Source organism: Sardina pilchardus, chromosome 6, assembly GCF_963854185.1.
Source record: "Sardina pilchardus chromosome 6, fSarPil1.1, whole genome shotgun sequence".
Taxonomy (NCBI): domain Eukaryota; kingdom Metazoa; phylum Chordata; class Actinopteri; order Clupeiformes; family Clupeidae; genus Sardina; species Sardina pilchardus.
The window spans coordinates 10,188,784-10,207,762 of NC_084999.1; the positions used below are offsets into that span (position 1 = coordinate 10,188,784).

General features: G+C 44.6%; 2 protein-coding genes across 4 annotated transcripts in view; one reads left to right on the plus strand and one right to left on the minus strand.

Moving 5' to 3' along the window:
• Window positions 1–1,773: 1,773 nt before the first annotated feature.
• On the plus strand, window positions 1,774–7,866 carry LOC134082570 (riboflavin transporter 2-like). 3 transcript variants are annotated; one of them, XM_062538379.1, is made up of 4 exons: window positions 1,774–2,005; window positions 4,784–5,951; window positions 6,130–6,253; window positions 6,607–7,866. In XM_062538379.1, the coding sequence occupies exons 2-4, from the start codon at window positions 4,837–4,839 to the stop codon at window positions 6,817–6,819; spliced, it is 1,452 nt and encodes a 483-aa protein (XP_062394363.1). In that variant the 5' UTR covers window positions 1,774–2,005; window positions 4,784–4,836; the 3' UTR covers window positions 6,820–7,866. The 3 variants fall into 3 exon arrangements, with proteins under 3 accessions (XP_062394363.1, XP_062394364.1, XP_062394365.1); XM_062538380.1 differs by lacking the exon at window positions 1,774–2,005 and adding an exon at window positions 3,642–4,022; XM_062538381.1 differs by lacking the exon at window positions 1,774–2,005 and adding an exon at window positions 3,642–4,002.
• Window positions 7,867–14,632: 6,766 nt separating this feature from the next.
• The window catches only part of LOC134082571 (nuclear factor of activated T-cells, cytoplasmic 1-like), a 77,792-nt gene continuing 73,445 nt past the window's right edge, over window positions 14,633–18,979 (minus strand). The window contains exon 10 of the mRNA XM_062538383.1: window positions 14,633–16,839. Coding sequence (XP_062394367.1) covers window positions 16,784–16,839 — 56 coding nt within the window. The 3' untranslated portion in view covers window positions 14,633–16,783. The remainder of the gene's footprint in view (window positions 16,840–18,979) is intronic.

The following is an 18,979-nucleotide window of genomic DNA, read 5'->3' on the forward strand; positions in this document are numbered from 1 at the left end:
GTTTGCGCTGAATAAACAATTGGTAATATTACACAAGTGTGTGGTGATGATCTTTATTCTTGAAATCATTTGGACAATATTTGCATATTGATTTAAACAAATAAGATAAAATGTATTCATGTTTTTCATTTAAAACATTTACAACAGGAAATAGTCTGTAATATAGCTGTAAATGTTTAAAACAACCAAGTATGGGCAACAGGACAGGCATAAGTAAAGTCTGGAATAACCGTGTTGGAATCTGATAGCCAGATAAGGGAAGGATGGGGGCAGAGGACAAAATGTATTTTTTTGTGTTCACAGATGTGACATTATGTCATGGGAAATGTGCTGTCACCCAAGGCTAAGTCACAATAGACTCTTGTGTTTAGGCTCCCATATCCATTTGGCTTGGCTCACATGCTCTCCTCAGAACATCTCACAGTAGGTAGTGAATTAAACAATGCAATATTGAGGTTTTTGTCTGTGACACAAAACACTTCGTATAAAAGGCACACTGAAAGAACATAAAAATATCTTATTGTGGCTGTTAAACATTGTAATGTTTCACCTGAGAGGCAACTCTTCTTTAGCTGTCTTTAATTCTCACTGTCCAATTAAGACCAACAAAATGCATGTGATCACTGTACACTTGTTCTTTATTCTTTGATAGTAATGTTTATGTCCTGGACATTGTCTTGAACAATTATGCCACTGAAATCATTCCCTGTAGAGTGTTGGATCCCTGGATTTATCTATTTAGATGAGCCCCTCAGACTAAACACAAAGGAGGAACGTTTGCTCAAGGATTTCTCAGTTTGTGTCAGGATTTAAAAGTATGGTATCCCAATTTGTTCTCTTAACAACATGGTGAATTCCTTACTAGTAAAACATTAAAACATGCACTATTTCAGAGTTTTATGAGTTTATCCAAAGTAGATTTTGTACCTTTTTTCAGTAAAAATACAACTGAAAACAATCGAAAACAGACAAGAATGTGGCATCCACTGTGTGTGTGTACGCATGGGGCGGGGTGAACTTCAGAAAGGCCCCGTGCAGCTTTGTGTTCCTGAAGGTCTTCACAGCAAGCAGCTGGCACTCAGCACCCATCCACTTGAATCAGTTCAGCAAAGCAAATCATGCAACAGAGTGAAAAACAGACTCAAATACTCCAGGATTTCGTATTACGTTAGTCCATTTACATAATTTCAATTGATGTGTGCTTGCCATTTCATAGATGTTTACCAATACAAAAACATTTGTAACATCTACACATAAGTGCAATATCAAACCCCTGGTGTGGACGACTGAAGACACGGTAGCTTCATCTATGGCCATATTCTGTATTTTAGTCGAATGTGAAGAGGTTTGTCATCACAGTGCTCAAGTAAAAGGTTATGAAATTGTTATGAAATAGACAAAAAAAACTTATGTCACAGGCCAAGGCAGTTCACCTCATTCAATTTAACGTGGAATTTATCCAGAACAAAAGGCACCGCACCCCCTCTCCCTGGCTGCAGTCGAAAGCCTTCTTTTGGTTGGCTTAACAAAGCACACCCCCAGCCCACTTGGCTGCTGGGTTATAACCCTGGCTACTACCCCCAACTACCCCCCCCCCCCCCCCCTTTACACCCCCTCACCCAGGCATCTCCCTGAGATAGGACTTTATACTCCTACTCTCTTCCACCTCTCTGAACCAAAACCTCCCAGTGAACCTCTCCCCTGGTCATGTGAGTGTGCGTGTGTGTGTGTGTGTGTGTGTGTGGCAGAGAGCGAGAGAGTATTAGATAGAGAAAGGAGAGGTGTGTGTGTCTATGTGTGTGTGTGTGTGTGCACACTGCTATTTAACACACAGCACCAGAGCAAGGCCGAGCTGATAGTGAGAGATCAGCTCAATGCCAGCGCATGCAGCTCATCCTTGACCAGCTCGGTTCCGCTCATCCTGAACTCCTCAAACACACCTCAGCTCAGCACTCCCGCGCACACACACACACACCATCCACAGGGCGCCACCGCATCACCTCAGGTAAGCAACAGCGTTCAGTTGACCAGTATTAGGTCTCTTTCGTACCGCATTCATATTCTATTGACTTATGTATGTAACAAAACATGCAGAGAGTTCCTGTGACTGAAATACGTGCACATTTGATGGTTAACTCATGCAGGCAAATCCTGGAGGCTAACCAAGACCTGTCTGAGTCTATACGTGTAATAAATGGACATATTATTTTTTTAAAGGAACTTGCTCTATATACGTAATCTCCTTTTAACGTATTATTTTATTTTGTGCACTTACAAGAAAGTGCCATTCTCAAAGTCTCAGATTTAATGCAAATGTAAATAACAAATAGATAGTATGATAATGAATTCTGTGTCATTACTTTGCTAATACTAAGTGAATGTTGGAGAAGAGGATACATTGGGTACTAATGCACACAGAGCTGTTAGTGGAGAACGTCTACTCTCTCTGTCTGTCTGTGTGGGAATGTTTTAACAGCTCAGTGGACGAGACAGCAACAAACCCTACTGACCCCATATTACCTAATATGAAATACCTCGCAGGATTTACAATGAATTTTCTCTAAGCCACATCGCTTTTCTGGAGATAGAAATGTCTGTATGATTTCTAGTAGTTTGTTACAAAATTATATAATGTCACATGATCAAAGAAAAGTATTGTGGTATGATTATAAGCCATTATGATATAAATTTACCAGACTTTAAAGAAAATAAATCCATTTATCTTATATATTATGCTTTGTACCATATCGGTATACAGAAATGCATTATAAAATTGTTAGGACATCAAAGGTTTAACAGTTTAGAAGCACCTGTTTTGTGTGCATGGACATGTGTGGGTATGTTGATGTGTGTGTGTGTGTGTGTGTGTGTGTGTGTGTGTGTGTGTGTGTGTGTGTGTGTGTGTGTGTCTGTGTCGGTCTGTCTGTCTGTCTGTCTGTCTGTTACTGTCTGTCTTTGTGTGTGTGTGTGTGTGTGTGTGTGTGTGTGTGTGTGTGTGTGTGTGTGTGTGTGTGTCTAATCTGCGTCATTTGTGTCCTGCCATAAATTGACTTTTCAATTCAACACCAATCTAATTTAATAGTTTGTACAGTTTGAGTTTGTTAAAGACTGTGTGACACAATGGGGTACATAGTTACATAGTACATAGTCAGCAGAGAAGTCTGTAGGATTCTCATCAGCTCCAAAAGTCAAATGTGACATTCAGCAAACATACCTGTTTAACAAATAAACCTGTTTAACAAATAAGCAAAATGGCTGTCATGTGACCTTCCCTTTTGTTCTGAGTTACGTATCCGTGTTACATCAGCTAATTTATTGGGCACATTAAAGAACAGAAGCCCTTGCTGATGAAGTTATATCTGTGCTGTGTGCGCAGGCGTCAGCACAGCAGCTGCCTGCCTCTGTGTCAGACGGGACCCCAAAGCTTCCTGCTTGTGGAGGGCTGGCTCAAGGTCGCCTGCGTAATGGTGGGGGCTGGAAAGCAGCAGGGGGTGTGGTGGTGGTGGGGTGAGGGGGTGTGGTGGTGGTGGGGTGAGGGGGGGTTGGGTCTCCTCCCCCTGTACACCGGCTCCTCACTGGCTAAGACTACAAACCAGGAAGCAGAGGCAGAGAGGGGGAGGGAGAGGGAGGGAGAGAGAGAGAGAGAGAGAGAGAGAGAGAGAGAGAGAGAGAGAGAGGGAGGGAGCACATGGCTGACTGCCTTTGAAAAGTGATCTGTGCAGCCCATAGACAAAGTCGCCGGCCGGCGAGTGTAGGACAAACCAGGAAGTCCACGCCTGCGTAGTGCTTACGCACATGGTCAGGTGCCCACACACACACACACACACACACACACACACACACACACATACACACATACCCGGAACGGCAAGGCAGACTCAGAACGAGAGAGGAATGGGGGAGGGAGGTCAGTCTCTTCACACGCACATACACTAGCTGATGTAACCGTGAAAATGCCCTAATCACAATGGAGGGATATATTTCCCAGGGGACGGCCCAGAGGTAGGAACCGTCGACTCGAGGTAGGATGTGTGTGTGAGTGAGTGTGAGTGTATGAACAGGGACATGGATCTTCATGGTGCTTGGGGAAGTGTTTCTTTAATACCATGCCTACATTCTCTAATGGATTTACGTGCTTTGACCTAATTAGATTATGATGTGGGACAACAACAGTAGTGGCAAATCTAAAGTGTTTGAGAGTGAACATGTACGGAAGTCAAACTGGAATATCAGGAAGTGAATAATTGAGGAGGCAGATCCCTTTGTATTGTGTGTGTACAGAGCCTGTGGTACAGTGTGTGTGTGTGTGTGTGTGAGTGTGTGTGTGTTGTAGTTATTTTGAGCCAGCTGGGTCGCTCTCGGGCTGTTAGCTGGGGTCAGGAGGCAGTGTGACCGGCACTAGAGCAGTGTGTTTGTGTGTGAAGGGTCACCTCACCTCTGTCTGACCCACACACTCCCAGCTTTCCTTTAGTTCTGCTGATGAGCATGACTCACTGCTAGTGGACATATGCACCATGGAGACATTTCTCAGTTTCAACATTAGTTGTTAAAAGTCTGTCTTCAAATATCAGAAAAAAAAGCCTATGTATTGTACAGTCATACTTCTGTCATTTCAATGTTATGCAAATATTGTCAAATGCAATCAGTCTAAGTAACTCGATTTGTGTCTATTTGGTACTGTATGATTGTCTTTGATTAAATATAAACATGTCATACACACACAATAACAAAACTGGTAATGGTTACTGTTGCTTACAAAACACTTTTTCTTTCCACGTTTCAGATTCATAACAGTGAGTGCCTAAGCTTTAAGAGACAATAACACTACCTGGCAACATGGCTCTTCTGACACATGTGCTAGCCTGCCTGTTTGGCATCGGCTCGTGGGTAGCCATCAACGGCATGTGGGTGGAACTGCCCTTGATCGTGCCCGACATCCCAGAGGGCTGGTACCTGCCCTCCTACCTCACGGTCATCATCCAGATGGCCAACATCGGGCCCCTGTTCGTCACCCTCATGCACCGCTTCAAGCCCGGCGCGCTGGACGAGCGACCGGTCATCTACAGCATCGTGGGGCTGGGGGTGCTGGCCACGTTCCTGCTGGCGTTCCTGTGGCGGCACCGGACGTGGGTGGGCGACGCCGAGCACAGCGTGGCGCTGCTGGTGCTCAGCTTCCTGCTGTCGGTGGTGGACTGCACGTCCTCGGTCACCTTCCTGCCCTTCATGATGCGCCTGCCGCCCCAGTACCTGACCACCTACTTCACCGGCGAGGGCCTGAGCGGGCTGGTGCCCGCGCTGGTGGCGCTCGTCCAGGGCGTGGGCATGGTGCAGTGCCACAACGCCACCCAGGAGGCGCTACTGCAGGGCAACGGCTCCCTGGCGGGGGTGAACAACGCGTCGTCGTCGTCGTCGGGCTGGGGAGTCGCCGGGGAGCTCAAGGCCGTGTACCAGCCGGCCAACTTCTCGGCGCAGGCCTTCTTCCTGTTCCTGAGCGTCATGATGCTGGTGTGCCTGGGCGCCTTCCTGCTGCTCAACCTCCACCCGGCCGTGGCGCGCGAGAAGCTGAGCCAGCGCTACAGCCCGGCGGCGGGGGTCGTCGGCGGCGGCGGCAGTGGCGGCGGCGGCTGCGGGGGGGAGAAGGGCGACATGGGGCTGGGCCTCCAGAATCCCACCCCGGAGCAGAAGCCCATGCTGGGCCACCCGGACATGGAGGACCACGCGGCGATGGAGGAGCCGCGCAGCAGCTTCGGCAAGGGCACGTACAGTCGGCTGGAGGTGGCCTTCATCTTCGTGGTGCTGGCCTGGGTGAACGCGCTGACCAACGCCGTGCTGCCGTCGGTGCAGTCCTACTCCTGCCTGCCGTACGGGAACCAGGCCTATCACCTCGCCGCCACCATGGCGGCCGTGGCCAACCCGGTGGCCTGCTTCATCGCCATGTTTGTGCCCATCAGGTATTAAAACTCTGCTCTTTTCATTCAGTTGTCCACAACAGTGGCCTTAATATGAGTGCCTGGCGCTAATCTGTTTGGGTGATTAGCAGAAACACTAAAGGCTTATACCATTTCCCCTGTGGTCCCCTCCTCCGTCTGTCTCTCTCTCTCTCTCTATCTGTCTCTGTTTATGGCTCAGGTCTCTGGGGCTGATGGCATTCCTCACACTGACCGGTACTGGCTTTGGGGCGTACATCATGGCCATGGCTGCCCTCAGCCCTTGTCCACTGCTGGTCCACACTCCCTCAGGAACAGCACTGATTGTAAGTCTCTGTTTAGGACGATCCGAGATCCAGCAAAAAGCCTGTCGGTAAAATAGCTAGCAATATAATAAATAACATTGAAGTTCAGTTAAGCTGTGTCTACAGTTCAGCTGACAGTAGAGACTAGTGGAAAAAAAAACAGGTTCAAGGGTTAATTTTCAAGGAGGTAAAACTGTTTCTAACAATATTCCAATCTTACAGTAGGTCACTGAGAAGGCTTACAGCAAACTTAGATCAGGACCAAACTAAGAGATATCATTTAAATGTAATTTTAACAGTGAGCTATTGTAAGTGTAACACAACATAAGTGTAATGACATAGGTTGATGATGTTTATCTCCCTGTCTGTTGCAGGTCATTACATGGATACTGTTTGTCCTCACTCTCTCTTACGTGAAGGTGATCATTGGCGTCATTCTGCGAGACGAGGGCCACAGCGCCCTCGTGTGGTGTGGAGCTGTAGTGCAGCTAGGCTCCATGCTCGGTGCCATGTCCATGTTCCCTTTGGTCAGTGTGTATGGACTCTTCACCTCAGGGGACCCCTGTAACACGAAGTGCCCGAAATAACTACTGACAAAAATGCACTGATAAGAATTTATTTAGGACGTACCTGATCGATTCCTTTTTGGGAGGCCTTTAGGTTAGCAGTTGTATAAAGTCTTTTTCAAGCGGGGCTGGCAACCTGCTTTGTTTTTGGGTCATTTGACAGCACAAGCGATGTACAACTATTCCAAAGAATGTGATCATACAGATGCTTATCCTCTGAACTATCTGCTATCAAAAGAAATTGAAAAGCTCTGGTGTAGAAAGTTAAAGTCCTATACTCCATTGTCACAAGTCAGTATCAATCCATACAGACAAAATATATATTGATATATATTTTAAAGTGTCAAACATATATTGTGGGCCAATTTCGAATATTTACATATATTTCAAAAATATATTGTGAAAATATATTTCAAATATATATTTGTGTTGTGAATGACCCTGTATGGGCACACAGAACAAAAATATAAAGAAATGGACATACAGAAAAAAAGAAATATATTCTAAGAGTAAAAAATATTGTCTTTGGGCCAATTTCAAATATTTACATATATTTCAAAATATATTGTGAAAATATATTTCAAATATTTGCTTTGTGTATGGAAACGTTCAGTTGTCAGTTTAGTTGCTCCGTCAGTTACAAACACAAAGACTTACAATAAGTACCCAAGAGGACTGTCTCTCTAAACCTGGATTTTCCATGTCTTTGCATTATATTGTAACCACAAGCTGTAGGGTGCTCAATAAGATCAACAGCAGATCTGAAAGTGCCAGTTACACACATTGGGTAATTCCAGAACACTTGGTCGTAAAGGTTAAATGGTCGAAATGTCAAAACCTCATCAACACCACAGTTACTGTTACTAGCGGAGAGCTATAGTGCCTTAATTTATGAGTTGTTACTGTAAGGTTTAAAGTTATATCATTGAACAGTTTACAAGACCATGTTTTATCATTTTGTGTGTCTCTTTTGATATTTGCCGGTATTTGCATATATATTGCATGTCTTTTTTTTTAAATAAAGTTTGTCATGGTCAAATTGAATTCCTTTGTTTCATTTCTGAAGTAGATTTATAATGTATAGCTGTTAATTTCTGCCATCTTCATCACTGTTTCAATTGACTAAATAAGATGTTGCTACACACAAAATGTAGAACATATTTTACCGGTGAACCCATAAAACATATATAAACATTTATCAAAAATATATTTCTTTGATTAGATAAATGCATTTCCTGTTATTGAAAAGTTCACTGATCCTATGTTGTGCGCCACATTCTCCACAAGGTGTCACTGTACTCCATAATATAATACTCCAAACTGACTCAGAATCTGTCTAGCCCAACGGACAAAATTCTTGGATTACATGCACATTGAGGTAGCCTACCTTTTAAAAACTTTTTGAAGAAGAAGAAAAAAAACTCTCCTCAGAAACATGAGCAACACCTTAAAATAATGGCCAATTGGTGGATGAAAATATTTCTAGGGCCTCTAACCAAAATTCAAATATAAGGCATAGCCTTGGAGAGGGGGAAACTCTTCAGGGTTTATTACGTTAAAATAGCTTTCATGATTAATGTGATATACAGATTAAATGAAACAATTGAACTCTGAGTTAGTTTTGGTACTGAAAACTGGCCTGAAAACCAAAAGCTACTCCAGGTTTTGAAATTCTACCTGAAGCGTTTGATCATTTGTTCTAAAGGTAAAGGATACATTGGACTGCTTTATGCCAGGATACATTTATTGTGTACTTGTGTTCAAAGAAAGACTTTGCTGTTTCACTCTCCAAAGGCCATGGCGATGTGTTTTTCTTATCGTTAACTACCTTCTTCCTCTTTTCCAGATTTTCTACTTTTTCTTGACGTGTATTATTTGCTCCCTTCTTCCTCCTCCTTCTCCTCCTCCTCCTCCTACTACTCTCTGTGTTGGGGAGAGAGAGAGAGAGAGAGAGAGAGAGAGAGAGAGAGAGAGAGAGAGAGAGAGAGAGAGAGAGAGAGAGTAATGTGTCACATTACTCTGGGGTATTTCCTCTGCTTGCAGCTGGAGTCATGTCTGGATCATTTCCCCTGACTGCTCGGCCGGGCAGACTGACTTATCTCTGCGTTACCTTTGCACTCGTGAGCGCCGCCCGCAAGGGTCTTCCTTTAGGAGGGGGAGGGGGGGTGGGGGCGGTGGGGGGGCGGAGGTGAAGGTGGGCGGAGGTGACCACAGCTTCTGATTCAGGTCTCCATGGGCCTTGGCTGTGCATCTGTGTTCACCATCAGGATTGCATCTCACACACATTCGCACCCACTCACACACACACACACACACACACACACACACACACACACACACACACACACACACACACACACACACACACACACGTACAGTCAGCGATCACACTCAGGTTCTCCATATGTTTTGTGTCTCAGATGGTCCGAGTGTTGAGCAAGGCTTCCCAGCTGAACTCGCCACCATTCACAGTGCTAGGAGGTTCCTCTGGAATGCAGGAAACAAAGTTACTCGACTGAGCAGACAGCAAATCGTTGTGGGCAACGGACTCACGTCATCCAATCTGTGATTCGACTACCACATGACATCATACTACTACTGCAGGAAGTGCAACTCATCCATCACTATAGCTGTCTATACAGCACCATGCTATGCTCTCTGTTTGTTTGTACTAATGAATGTCTGTCTGGTGTGGTGAACGTCTACAGTATCTTTCTACAGTTTCTTATATACCTCCTCTCTTCTCTCTCTCTCTCTCTCTCTCTCTCTCTCTCTCTTTCTCTCTTTCTCTCTCTCCTCTGCCTGCCTGCTCACTCGCTTAGGGTCCGTGTGTATGGCAGCCTTTTGTGATCGTAATTCCAATTTAAAACATATGAGAGGGAAATCCTAGCTCTTTAATGGCCAGGGCCTGGTTGCCGGAATGCCGGGAATGGTTGAGTTTTGTGGAAAAGCCAGGAACGCTCAGGTCTAGTCTGCCGTTATGTAACTGTCCTCCCCCCTCCTCACACACACACACACACACACACACACACACACACACTTTCTCAGAGCTGTCTGGGGCAAGCTGAAGGTGGCTGGAAAACGTAACATCTGAGGATGACCACAAATATGTCAAAATCACAGACACATCCCTTCTGCAGAGAAGAGAACCTGTAAGTTAAGTGCACGGATATAGCGGAGGAACTAAGAGCGTTTTATTGCCCATGTGGACCTAAGAAATGTGGCACTTCAGAAGTGCAAATGAACCCTTTAACACAGCGATGCTCAGGATACTGTATCCCCCTGGCAGACGGGGACACATGGATCCTATAGACACCCAGAGAGACTGGAGGATTTATACGATTGGGTCATGTCTCTTGCTGGATTTGTGTGTGTGTGTGTGTGTGTGTGTGTGTGTGTGTGTGTGTGTGTGTGTGTGTGTGTGTGTGTGTGTGTGTGTGTGTGTGTGGTAGGGGGCGGGTGAAGCAAAAGGAGTGAGAATGACCTCATTCTATGACTCTTGACCCACAATGCTGCTACTCTGGGGTGTAAAAAAATCTCTTCAGTAGAGCGGCCTCCACCACCAGAAGTCTTGGTGTGATATACATACACTTCGAGGAGGCATGGGTTGTTGTTTGGCTGACTGGATGACTGATGGTCTCTATCTCTGCTTCATAAACAAATCTGACATCGGTTAGCTTTTATTTGATCTCAGTGTGGCAGAAAGTTTGTGCTAGTGTTGTGGTTGGGAACTGATTTATTTGTAAGTGTCTCGTTCTGTTTCTCTTCCTCTTTCGGATCTATGTTGGGACTCTACTCCAATCATGCATAACAAACAACACACTGGCCAAAAGGGAAAGTGTGAGGGAGAGAGTGTCAGCATCACCAATGTCTTCTTTCAATTAAATTCAACTCAACTCAACTCAGTTCAGTTCAGTTCAGTTCAGTTAAAATTAAATTAAATTAAATTAAATTAAATTAAATTAAATTCAGTTCAGTTCAGTTCAGTTCAGTTCAGTTCAGTCCAGTCCAGTTCAGTTCAGTTCAGTTCAGTTCAGTTCAGTTCAGTTCAGTTCAGTTCAGCTCAGTTCAGTTCAGTTCAATTAAATTCAATTCAATTCAATTCAATTCAATTCCTATTCAATTCCTATTCAAATTCAATTCAGTTCTTAAAGCTCAGAACAGACTGATTCCACATCTGCTTCCCATCTGGTAAGTGCACAGGCGCATATCTAAGGCGTCCAAGTCATGTCTTTTCTCCAAAAAGAGAATCTAATTTGATTCCAGCAATCAGAATCTAAAATCAGAGCTTGAGCACAAAGCTCACAGCAGTTTTGCAGTTAGATATTGTCCCAAGGCTCTCACTGTAGGGACCCAGGGACTCAGAGGCTTTGGCCTGCTCCACTAGTGAGCAGGGCCTCGCTCACAGCAGCTCTCAGTCAGTCAGTAATTACTGGCTCGTCTTAAGTGTTCTACGTAGGTGGCCATTTCCATGCATTTATGAGCAGCCGTGTCAGTCAGGCTGGGACTGATGTTTCAGCACAGGCAACAGCTTTCTTGTATATTTTAAACAGGATAGCACAGTAATAAGATCCCAGCTACTGGAGTAAGCACTTTTTTGATCTGACAGAGAGTGAAGTTGGTGTGCCCTACTCAACACACACACACATATACTGTACACACACACACACACACACACACACACACACACACACACACACACACACACACACACACACACACACACACACAACACACACACACACACACACACACACACACACACACACACACACACACTCACACACCTACACACCAACACACACACACACCGACACACACAGACACACACACTCCTACACAGAGTTGTGAAATCTAGCTTCTGTTAACATAATAATCCACTGTCAAAGCTTCAGTGTGCTACATGAAGACTGCAGGGATTTATATGAAACAGAATGTCCGAACTGTGGTCAGTGTAGGAAATACCTCGATGTTTACTGCGCCGCAAAACGTGAAGGCACTTCCTTGTGAGCCCTCTGCGATTTCTACAGTGAGGGCCGGGAGGCTTGCTATTAAATAAAATCGATTTGAAACGGACGGCAAAATATTTCAGATCGCAAAAGTCCCTGAATGACAGCACACTTACGACGAGGGATACTTTTTTGGGAAGTTTAAAAGATAGGTCAACAGGCATGAAATTCGAAACTAAATTTGTCCCTGGAGAAATAACTTCAGAACTTTATTTCTCCTGACACAAACTTTTGCCTCGAATTTCATGCCTAAACTGACCAATCATTTTAACATTTCATAAAGTAACTTTCAAAGAAAAAGAAAAAAAAAAACGTTATTTCTCCACACTGGAATTCCTATCGTGCTAGTCTGCCCTGCTGTCTGCTTCTACAGACGTAGTATTCTGATGAATATTGTCCCAAGACATGAGTTTACCGGCACTAACTGTCACTCTCGACATGATGGATTATTACTGTAAGCTTCTGTGTTTACATCCTTCTTCTCCAAGCTTTCTCTCGTCTCTCTGGACCTGGGCCTTCAGGATGGGGTGGTGTTGTCAGGTCATCCAAGGGTCATCCTTGATGTCCATTAGAGAGGCTACTGTGTGTATTATCTGGGCAATGAGGATGTCGGCCCTGTAAAAGAAAAAATAAAGCGGATCATTACTCTGGCTCGCCCCCACCCTCCTGCCAATCAATGATGAGCGATCATTGAAATAAATAGATGGACGTGCCCATTTTCTCCGGATCCTTCTCTCGGAATCAGTGTCAGGGGGAATGAAGAGTGAGTGAGGGAGGAGACAGTGGATGGCTTAAAGGCCTCTGTAATTGTCTAGACATCATCTCCTACAATGCCAAGATGATCTCTGCTCTCTCGCTCTCTCTCGCTCTTGTTCTCTCATGGGTGCTTGCTCACTTTGACTCACTCTGTCTCCCCCTTTGCTTTTAAACCATTAAGGTAACCACAAACACACTTTTACGCCGAGAAGAACACAGCCGTGCTCTTCATTGAGCTCCACAGAGGAGCAGGTTGCCTTGAGTGTCCACTCTAGGGGGTCCGGCTATACTGTACGTTGATGCACACAGGAACCTACATGACTTTCCAAAGAACCCGACTTGATATTTTGTGGGCAGACGACTGCATGGAGGAATGGACACGCGTACAGGAGACTGCATGGAGGAATATGGCTCTGGACACCAGTACATATTTCACTGGGGTATCCCTTCATGGTTCCTGCTGTCTGTAGCATACAGACCTCATTGGATTTACATGGCCTATTGACCCCTTTCCTCCCAACCTTTGCCAAGAGAGATGGGGCTGAATAGTTGCAGATGGAAAATAAAACCGTGCAGATATTTCCGTGACATCTGGAGGCCTTTTAAAGTGTCTTTTTTACATCTTTTAAAAGGTGATTTGTCGGTGGGACGGCCCAGATATGACCAGTCTGCATGGTCACCTGGACTGGACAGCTCACGCCATAGGCCAGGGTACGTGTGCAGACAGCACACACACACACACACACACACACACTCACACACACACACAAATCGACAGACGTCAAACCTCCCACACACAAACACACATTCAAATGAATGCAAAAACATTTCACTCTGTCATGGTGCTCATGACACAAAGGTTTCACTTTTCCAGACAGTTTACCAGCATGTGATGTTAAGGAAAGAGTGACAACAGGTACAGATTCAAGGTATTAGTCAGAGGAGGCATAATATCACGTATTTTTTGCTAAATGCAAAACATTTTTTAATTTGTATTATTATTATTTTTTAAGCAGAATCATCAAGGGTTGATCACTGATTGGTTTGACTTGAAGGCCATGTGTTATGGTAAGAGTTGCTCTGTCTTTTAATATTTTAATAAAGAATAGAAATATAAACACAAAAAAAGCGCACAAAGAAAACACCCCTACGTCAAAGATTAAAGATCTCCTGGAAAAACAAGTCTGTGATGGGCCAACACAGGTGAAAAAAAAAAAAAAAAAAAAAAAAAAAAATGTGCCAGGAAAAAGAGGCGTGACTGAATTTGGAGCGTGTTATGGGTGCGTTATTTTTGGAATGCCACGGGCCCCGCTGCTTGGGATACGGGAGCGGTGCCTGGGCCTGCCTTCTGTCACCATGGCGATAGGAGTCCTAAAATGTAGCGGAGTGGAAAAAGTCTGCAGGACAGACAGGTGGTACTCCAGAGAGCCTCGTGTGACGCAACTCCGTGAGTCCCACTCCATCCTGACATCGTTTCATCATCCGCAGGTTTTCGCCACCCTGGGAAAATGGGCCAAAGTGCTGGCACAGCGAGCGCTAACCATGACTCTATGAACAGGGGCCCTTGTGCAGTGGTAAATACAGTATGTAGGCCTCTACTGTATGGTTGGAGTAGGAGTTTGGACAGAGACAGCCCTCTGTGTCCTGACTAAGATTGTAACAAGCATAAATATTAAGGTACATTAGCAATACAGCTGAATTGGGTATGCTTGTGTCAACTGTGTTTTACTGTAACACACTAAAGTGTTTTGGGGAGGAAATAAATAAAATGGAAATATATATTTATAGTGACACTCGAAACTGTGGGAAACTATCCTCTTTCACACTTCTTTCTGACAATGCGGTGCATAGACACTGGCTCCAAAACAGCTTAATTTATATGGGCCTACTATGTGTCATACAGTATATGTGTATGGCTAGCGAGTGGAGATTTATGCGTTGTACTGGCCTGGTTGGAGCAAATGATATCATTCATCTATCATCTCATGTTCTGGTACAACAAACACAGGAAAGAAGTGGCTCAAGTATCACACACAGATATTTAAATAATTGAGTTTTTATTCATCCATGTTGCAGAATGCATAATGTGTACATAACACACACGTTTTCATTACTATAAATATTTCATATTAGAGAGGAGAGGAGATATTTCACTGTGTGCCTGAAGAGAGGACAGGAGTAGGAGATACAATCATATTTATCGGAGACGACGCGGAATAAGGCACAAGAGAGAAAATCTTCAGAAACATTACACATGCGTTTATAATCTACATTAGAGAAACATACTCCAAAATACATATGTAGCTAGTTATGGCGTACTAAAGTAAAAAGATAACAACTGTAGCATCGGTATTAAGTGCATGCTTTTAAAGATATTGATAGCATATAACAACAAATGTGCGACAACATTGATTCTCAGCGAGGACACCAATCGAAACTCAGTGTTGGTCTCTGTTATCCATTCTTCAACAATTCACCACCCACCCTTAACCCCAAATGGTTTAGACATTAACGGTGAAGAAACAGACACCAAGATCACTTAAAGGGACAAGAGAGCCTACAAAAAGGAACAGCGGCCATTTTTCAAAATGTCTACTCGGTTTTGGTCATGCCAAGTGTGAATACAAACGTCTCTAAAGTATCTAAACACAAAGCTGGGGGAAAATTCCCGAGATGAAACCCTGACGAGCCTGATAGAGAGGGAGTGCATAGAATTACAGTTTACAATTCTGAAAAATGGTCATGGTTCTTTGGTATCATGTTATTGCCAATTGGAGAAGTGTCTGTGCTAGCTGTACTGTAGGTGACATGTATCAACACTGAAAGTAAACAACATGCAATAAATAGCATGCCCTGTCCAAGTGGTATGAAAGAAGCACTGGTTGAATTTACATATCAAATGGAATGCATTGACTTAGACATCGAAGAAAGGCTTCCACAGTGGCAATATTAGGGATTGTTTTGCAAGGCGGTAATAGATTACAGTTAAAAAACAAACAAACACATGATTGTCTTGAAACTCTTTGATTGTCTAACTGCTGAAATTCAACAATCATCATCTTAACAAAAATCTATCACATGACCATGGAGACTTTAGCCAATTCATAGGGGATAAAGTTCATGGTCCACTTCATGGCTTTAGTGAATCCCTGCAGTACATAGTTAAATATGGACACATATAAATCAGATATATCAGCTTAAAAAGCCCAACCATTCCCTATGACATTTACCATACATCCTTCAAAAGATGGAGGAAATACAGAGAAATTCTCAATTGCACTGGGACCCAGCGGACTCTGGAGTTCTCCTCAGTGTTGGTTGGAGGGAGTGCTACATTAGGCAGGAAATGCTTATTTACAGGCCAACAATAAACATATTTATACAAAGACCATTACAGAGAAATTTCTGTCCATATTATAAAGGAAGAGGAATGGGATATTCATGAAGATGTCTATTCTATGAGCACATTTTGTTTTCTATACATATTCCAGCTTTCCTGTAAACAAACAATCAATGAAAATAAAAAGGCATATAAAAACCAGTCCTGGTTGAAATGTGGCGCGCGGCGAGCGCGCGAGAGAGAGAGAGAGCAGAATTGCATCCTTATTTGTGCATGCTGTTAAGGCAACACCCATGGCAAGTCGCCTTCCTCCCTAACCCTGTTTCTATTTCACTCCCCCACACTCACACTCTCACACACACACACACACACACACACATACACACACACACACACACATGCACACACACGTACACACACACACACACACACACTGGTCATATGCATACACAGACCACAGAGCCTATCTCTCGTATGCAGAGGAGGTCATCAGTTTAAAGAGCATAAAAGTCTTGGTCCATATACAAGAGCAATCCCTTTTTTTTTCTTTTTCTCTCTCACTTAAGGCAAGAGCGCAACAAATGCTATGTACACCTCGTCAGGCTTTAAGGCTATTCATGTGAGACATTCAATCAATCAACAAGTAGTTGTGCAGGTCTGGGGGGGGGGGGGGGGTGATATCTGTGGCCAGTCCAGTAGGAGAACTTCCCCCCCCACCCAGGGCAGGAGACCGGTCAGGATGGTGGACGGCAGTGGGAGTGGGGAAACAGTCTCACAAAGTCTTGGTGGTCTTTGAGGAGGGGGGGTTATGGAGCTGGATTAAGAGACTCTCCCTTTCTTGTGGTCCCTTTGGTCTCGGCGCGTCTGCGGGCAGGAGCGTCTATGCGTGGCTGTGGACCGAGATGCTGGAGAGATCGTTCCGGATGATCTCATTGACTGTGGGGACAAAGAAAAGAGAAAAAAAAAGGTTATTTTTTTGGACAAATGTCTTTGTTGCTACCAGAGATAGTTTCAACACGAAATGAAAGGCCTGTAGTCTGTCGTTGTTAATGGCATTTGCGATGTGCATGAGTGTGTGTGTGTGTGTGTGTGTGTGTGTGTGTGTGTGTGTGTGTGTGTGTGTGTGTGTGTGTGTGTGTGTGTGTGTGTGTGTGTATGTATGTGTAGGTGAGAGAGAGAGTCGAGTTGCGATGCTTTCTCTACAGAGGGAAATAAAAGTGTAGATATAAAATAGAAAACACGGCACTCAAGCTTTGTGAAGATATGAAACAGAAAAGAAGATACTCAAGTTTTGTGAAGTATCCTTTTCCTGGCACACATATACAGTACACAGACAATCTCCCCACGCTCCTCCCAGACACACACACACACACACGCATACAGACACACACAATACTTCGTCAGCTCAGTGCCCGCGCGTTTCCCACACTTTCTCAGCCACCCCTGGACTCGTCCTTATCTGAGCCGTCTGATGTAGTGTGTGTGTGTTTGTGTGTGTGTGGGGAGGGGAGGTGTCAGAGGGGAAATGACGGAATAAGGCAGGCCCGTGTGTGTGAATGTGTGTGTGTGTGTGTGTGTGTGTGTGTGTGTGTGTGTGTCCCTAAACAAACAAAACAGAAACTCCTCACACACTCTGTGCTCTCTGCAGATAAGGGACAGACTCGGTGGGCTTCGCCTCGCCTCTCCTCACCAGTGAGGTCAACCTCCACGCCACACACACACACACACACACACACACTGTAGCCAGTCCAGGAAGCTGGACTCCCCTGCCTGCCTCTTCCTGTCAGCCACCCGGCACCACCGGACCCCCCTCCACCCTCCACCCCCACCCTTCACTCTCAACCCTCCACCTCCATCAGTGCTCCCCTGCCCTGTCTTATCAGCCACACGTGCCCGAAATGTGCCCAACAGGTCACGCTAGCAGGTCACGGTGGCCCCGCACTGCTCGATACGTTTGAATAGGGGCCCGGAGCGTGAGCGGAAGCCCTCCATTAAAAAGAGGAAGGAGTCTTTAATCTACAAGGGCCAGACTGTTTGAACAGCCAAGAAAATGTCTAGGCTTTTCTTTTTCAAAGGCCTGGCAGATGTGCTGTATCTTGAAGCTGATAGGGTATCGGAACTGAACGGGTAAACAATTCATTATTCACTAGGTAATGCTGTGTGTGATGATGGATTCACCGTGTAATGTGTCTCCTGACTCTACCACTGTTACTGTATGATTATCTATCCTTTGTTGTTGTGTACTTAAACCCTGGATAAATAAAAAAAAAAGTGTCAAGTCAGAGATGCATATTCTGGAGTACACTGGGCTTTGTGTGTGCCTCTCTCCTGCACAGCCATATTAAACTCTGCATCTTGATTGTACTTCTCTGTAATTGGATATTATGTCTCACTTTGTTTTTTTTTACCAACAAACAATAGTTTAAGCAAACATTGGAGAGACTCGAGCGATGAACAGAGACAAAGAAATGAAACGTTCAGAAGGAGGCGTAGGAAAAGAGGTGCACACAAGCAAGTCAATCAGAAGGAGAAAAATAAACAATTCTGCCTTTATGTGCTGTAAGGCAATAATACACTCCCAAAGACACACACACACACACACACACACACACATGCACACACACACACACACACACACACACACACACACACACACAGACACACACACACACACACACACACACACACACACACACACACACACACACACACACACACCGGATTAGGGTTCGCTTTCCTACAAGTGGAACTCCCACTGGAAAAACGGTGGCGGGGCCAACACTGCAGGCTGTTTTCACCTGCCCTGCACTGCAGCCCAAACAGGCATTTACACGCCGAGCGTATTTATAGCCGCACAACGACGCAAAAACAAAAACCCTAAACAAAGCACATCACACACACATCAACCAGAATCTGCCATTAACGATTTGCAACGCTTGAGCTTGCACACCGTTTTTTTTTTTTTTCTCTCTTTGTCTTTTTTTTTGATGTGTGCCACGCCACAGAGGTGTGTTCTTCTCACAAGTGAGGGATACAAATCAGTGAACTCAGCGCCTTTGCAACCTAACTAAACCTT

Bases quoted from the DNA above. Each gene is read 5' to 3' on its own strand.
- LOC134082570 (XM_062538379.1), top strand. From the start codon at position 4,837: ATGGCTCTTCTGACACATGTGCTAGCCTGCCTGTTTGGCATCGGCTCG. The intron at 5,952-6,129 runs GTATTAAAACTC...TTTATGGCTCAG, and splicing joins GCCATGTTTGTGCCCATCAG to GTCTCTGGGGCTGATGGCAT. The intron at 6,254-6,606 runs GTAAGTCTCTGT...TGTCTGTTGCAG, and splicing joins CCTCAGGAACAGCACTGATT to GTCATTACATGGATACTGTT.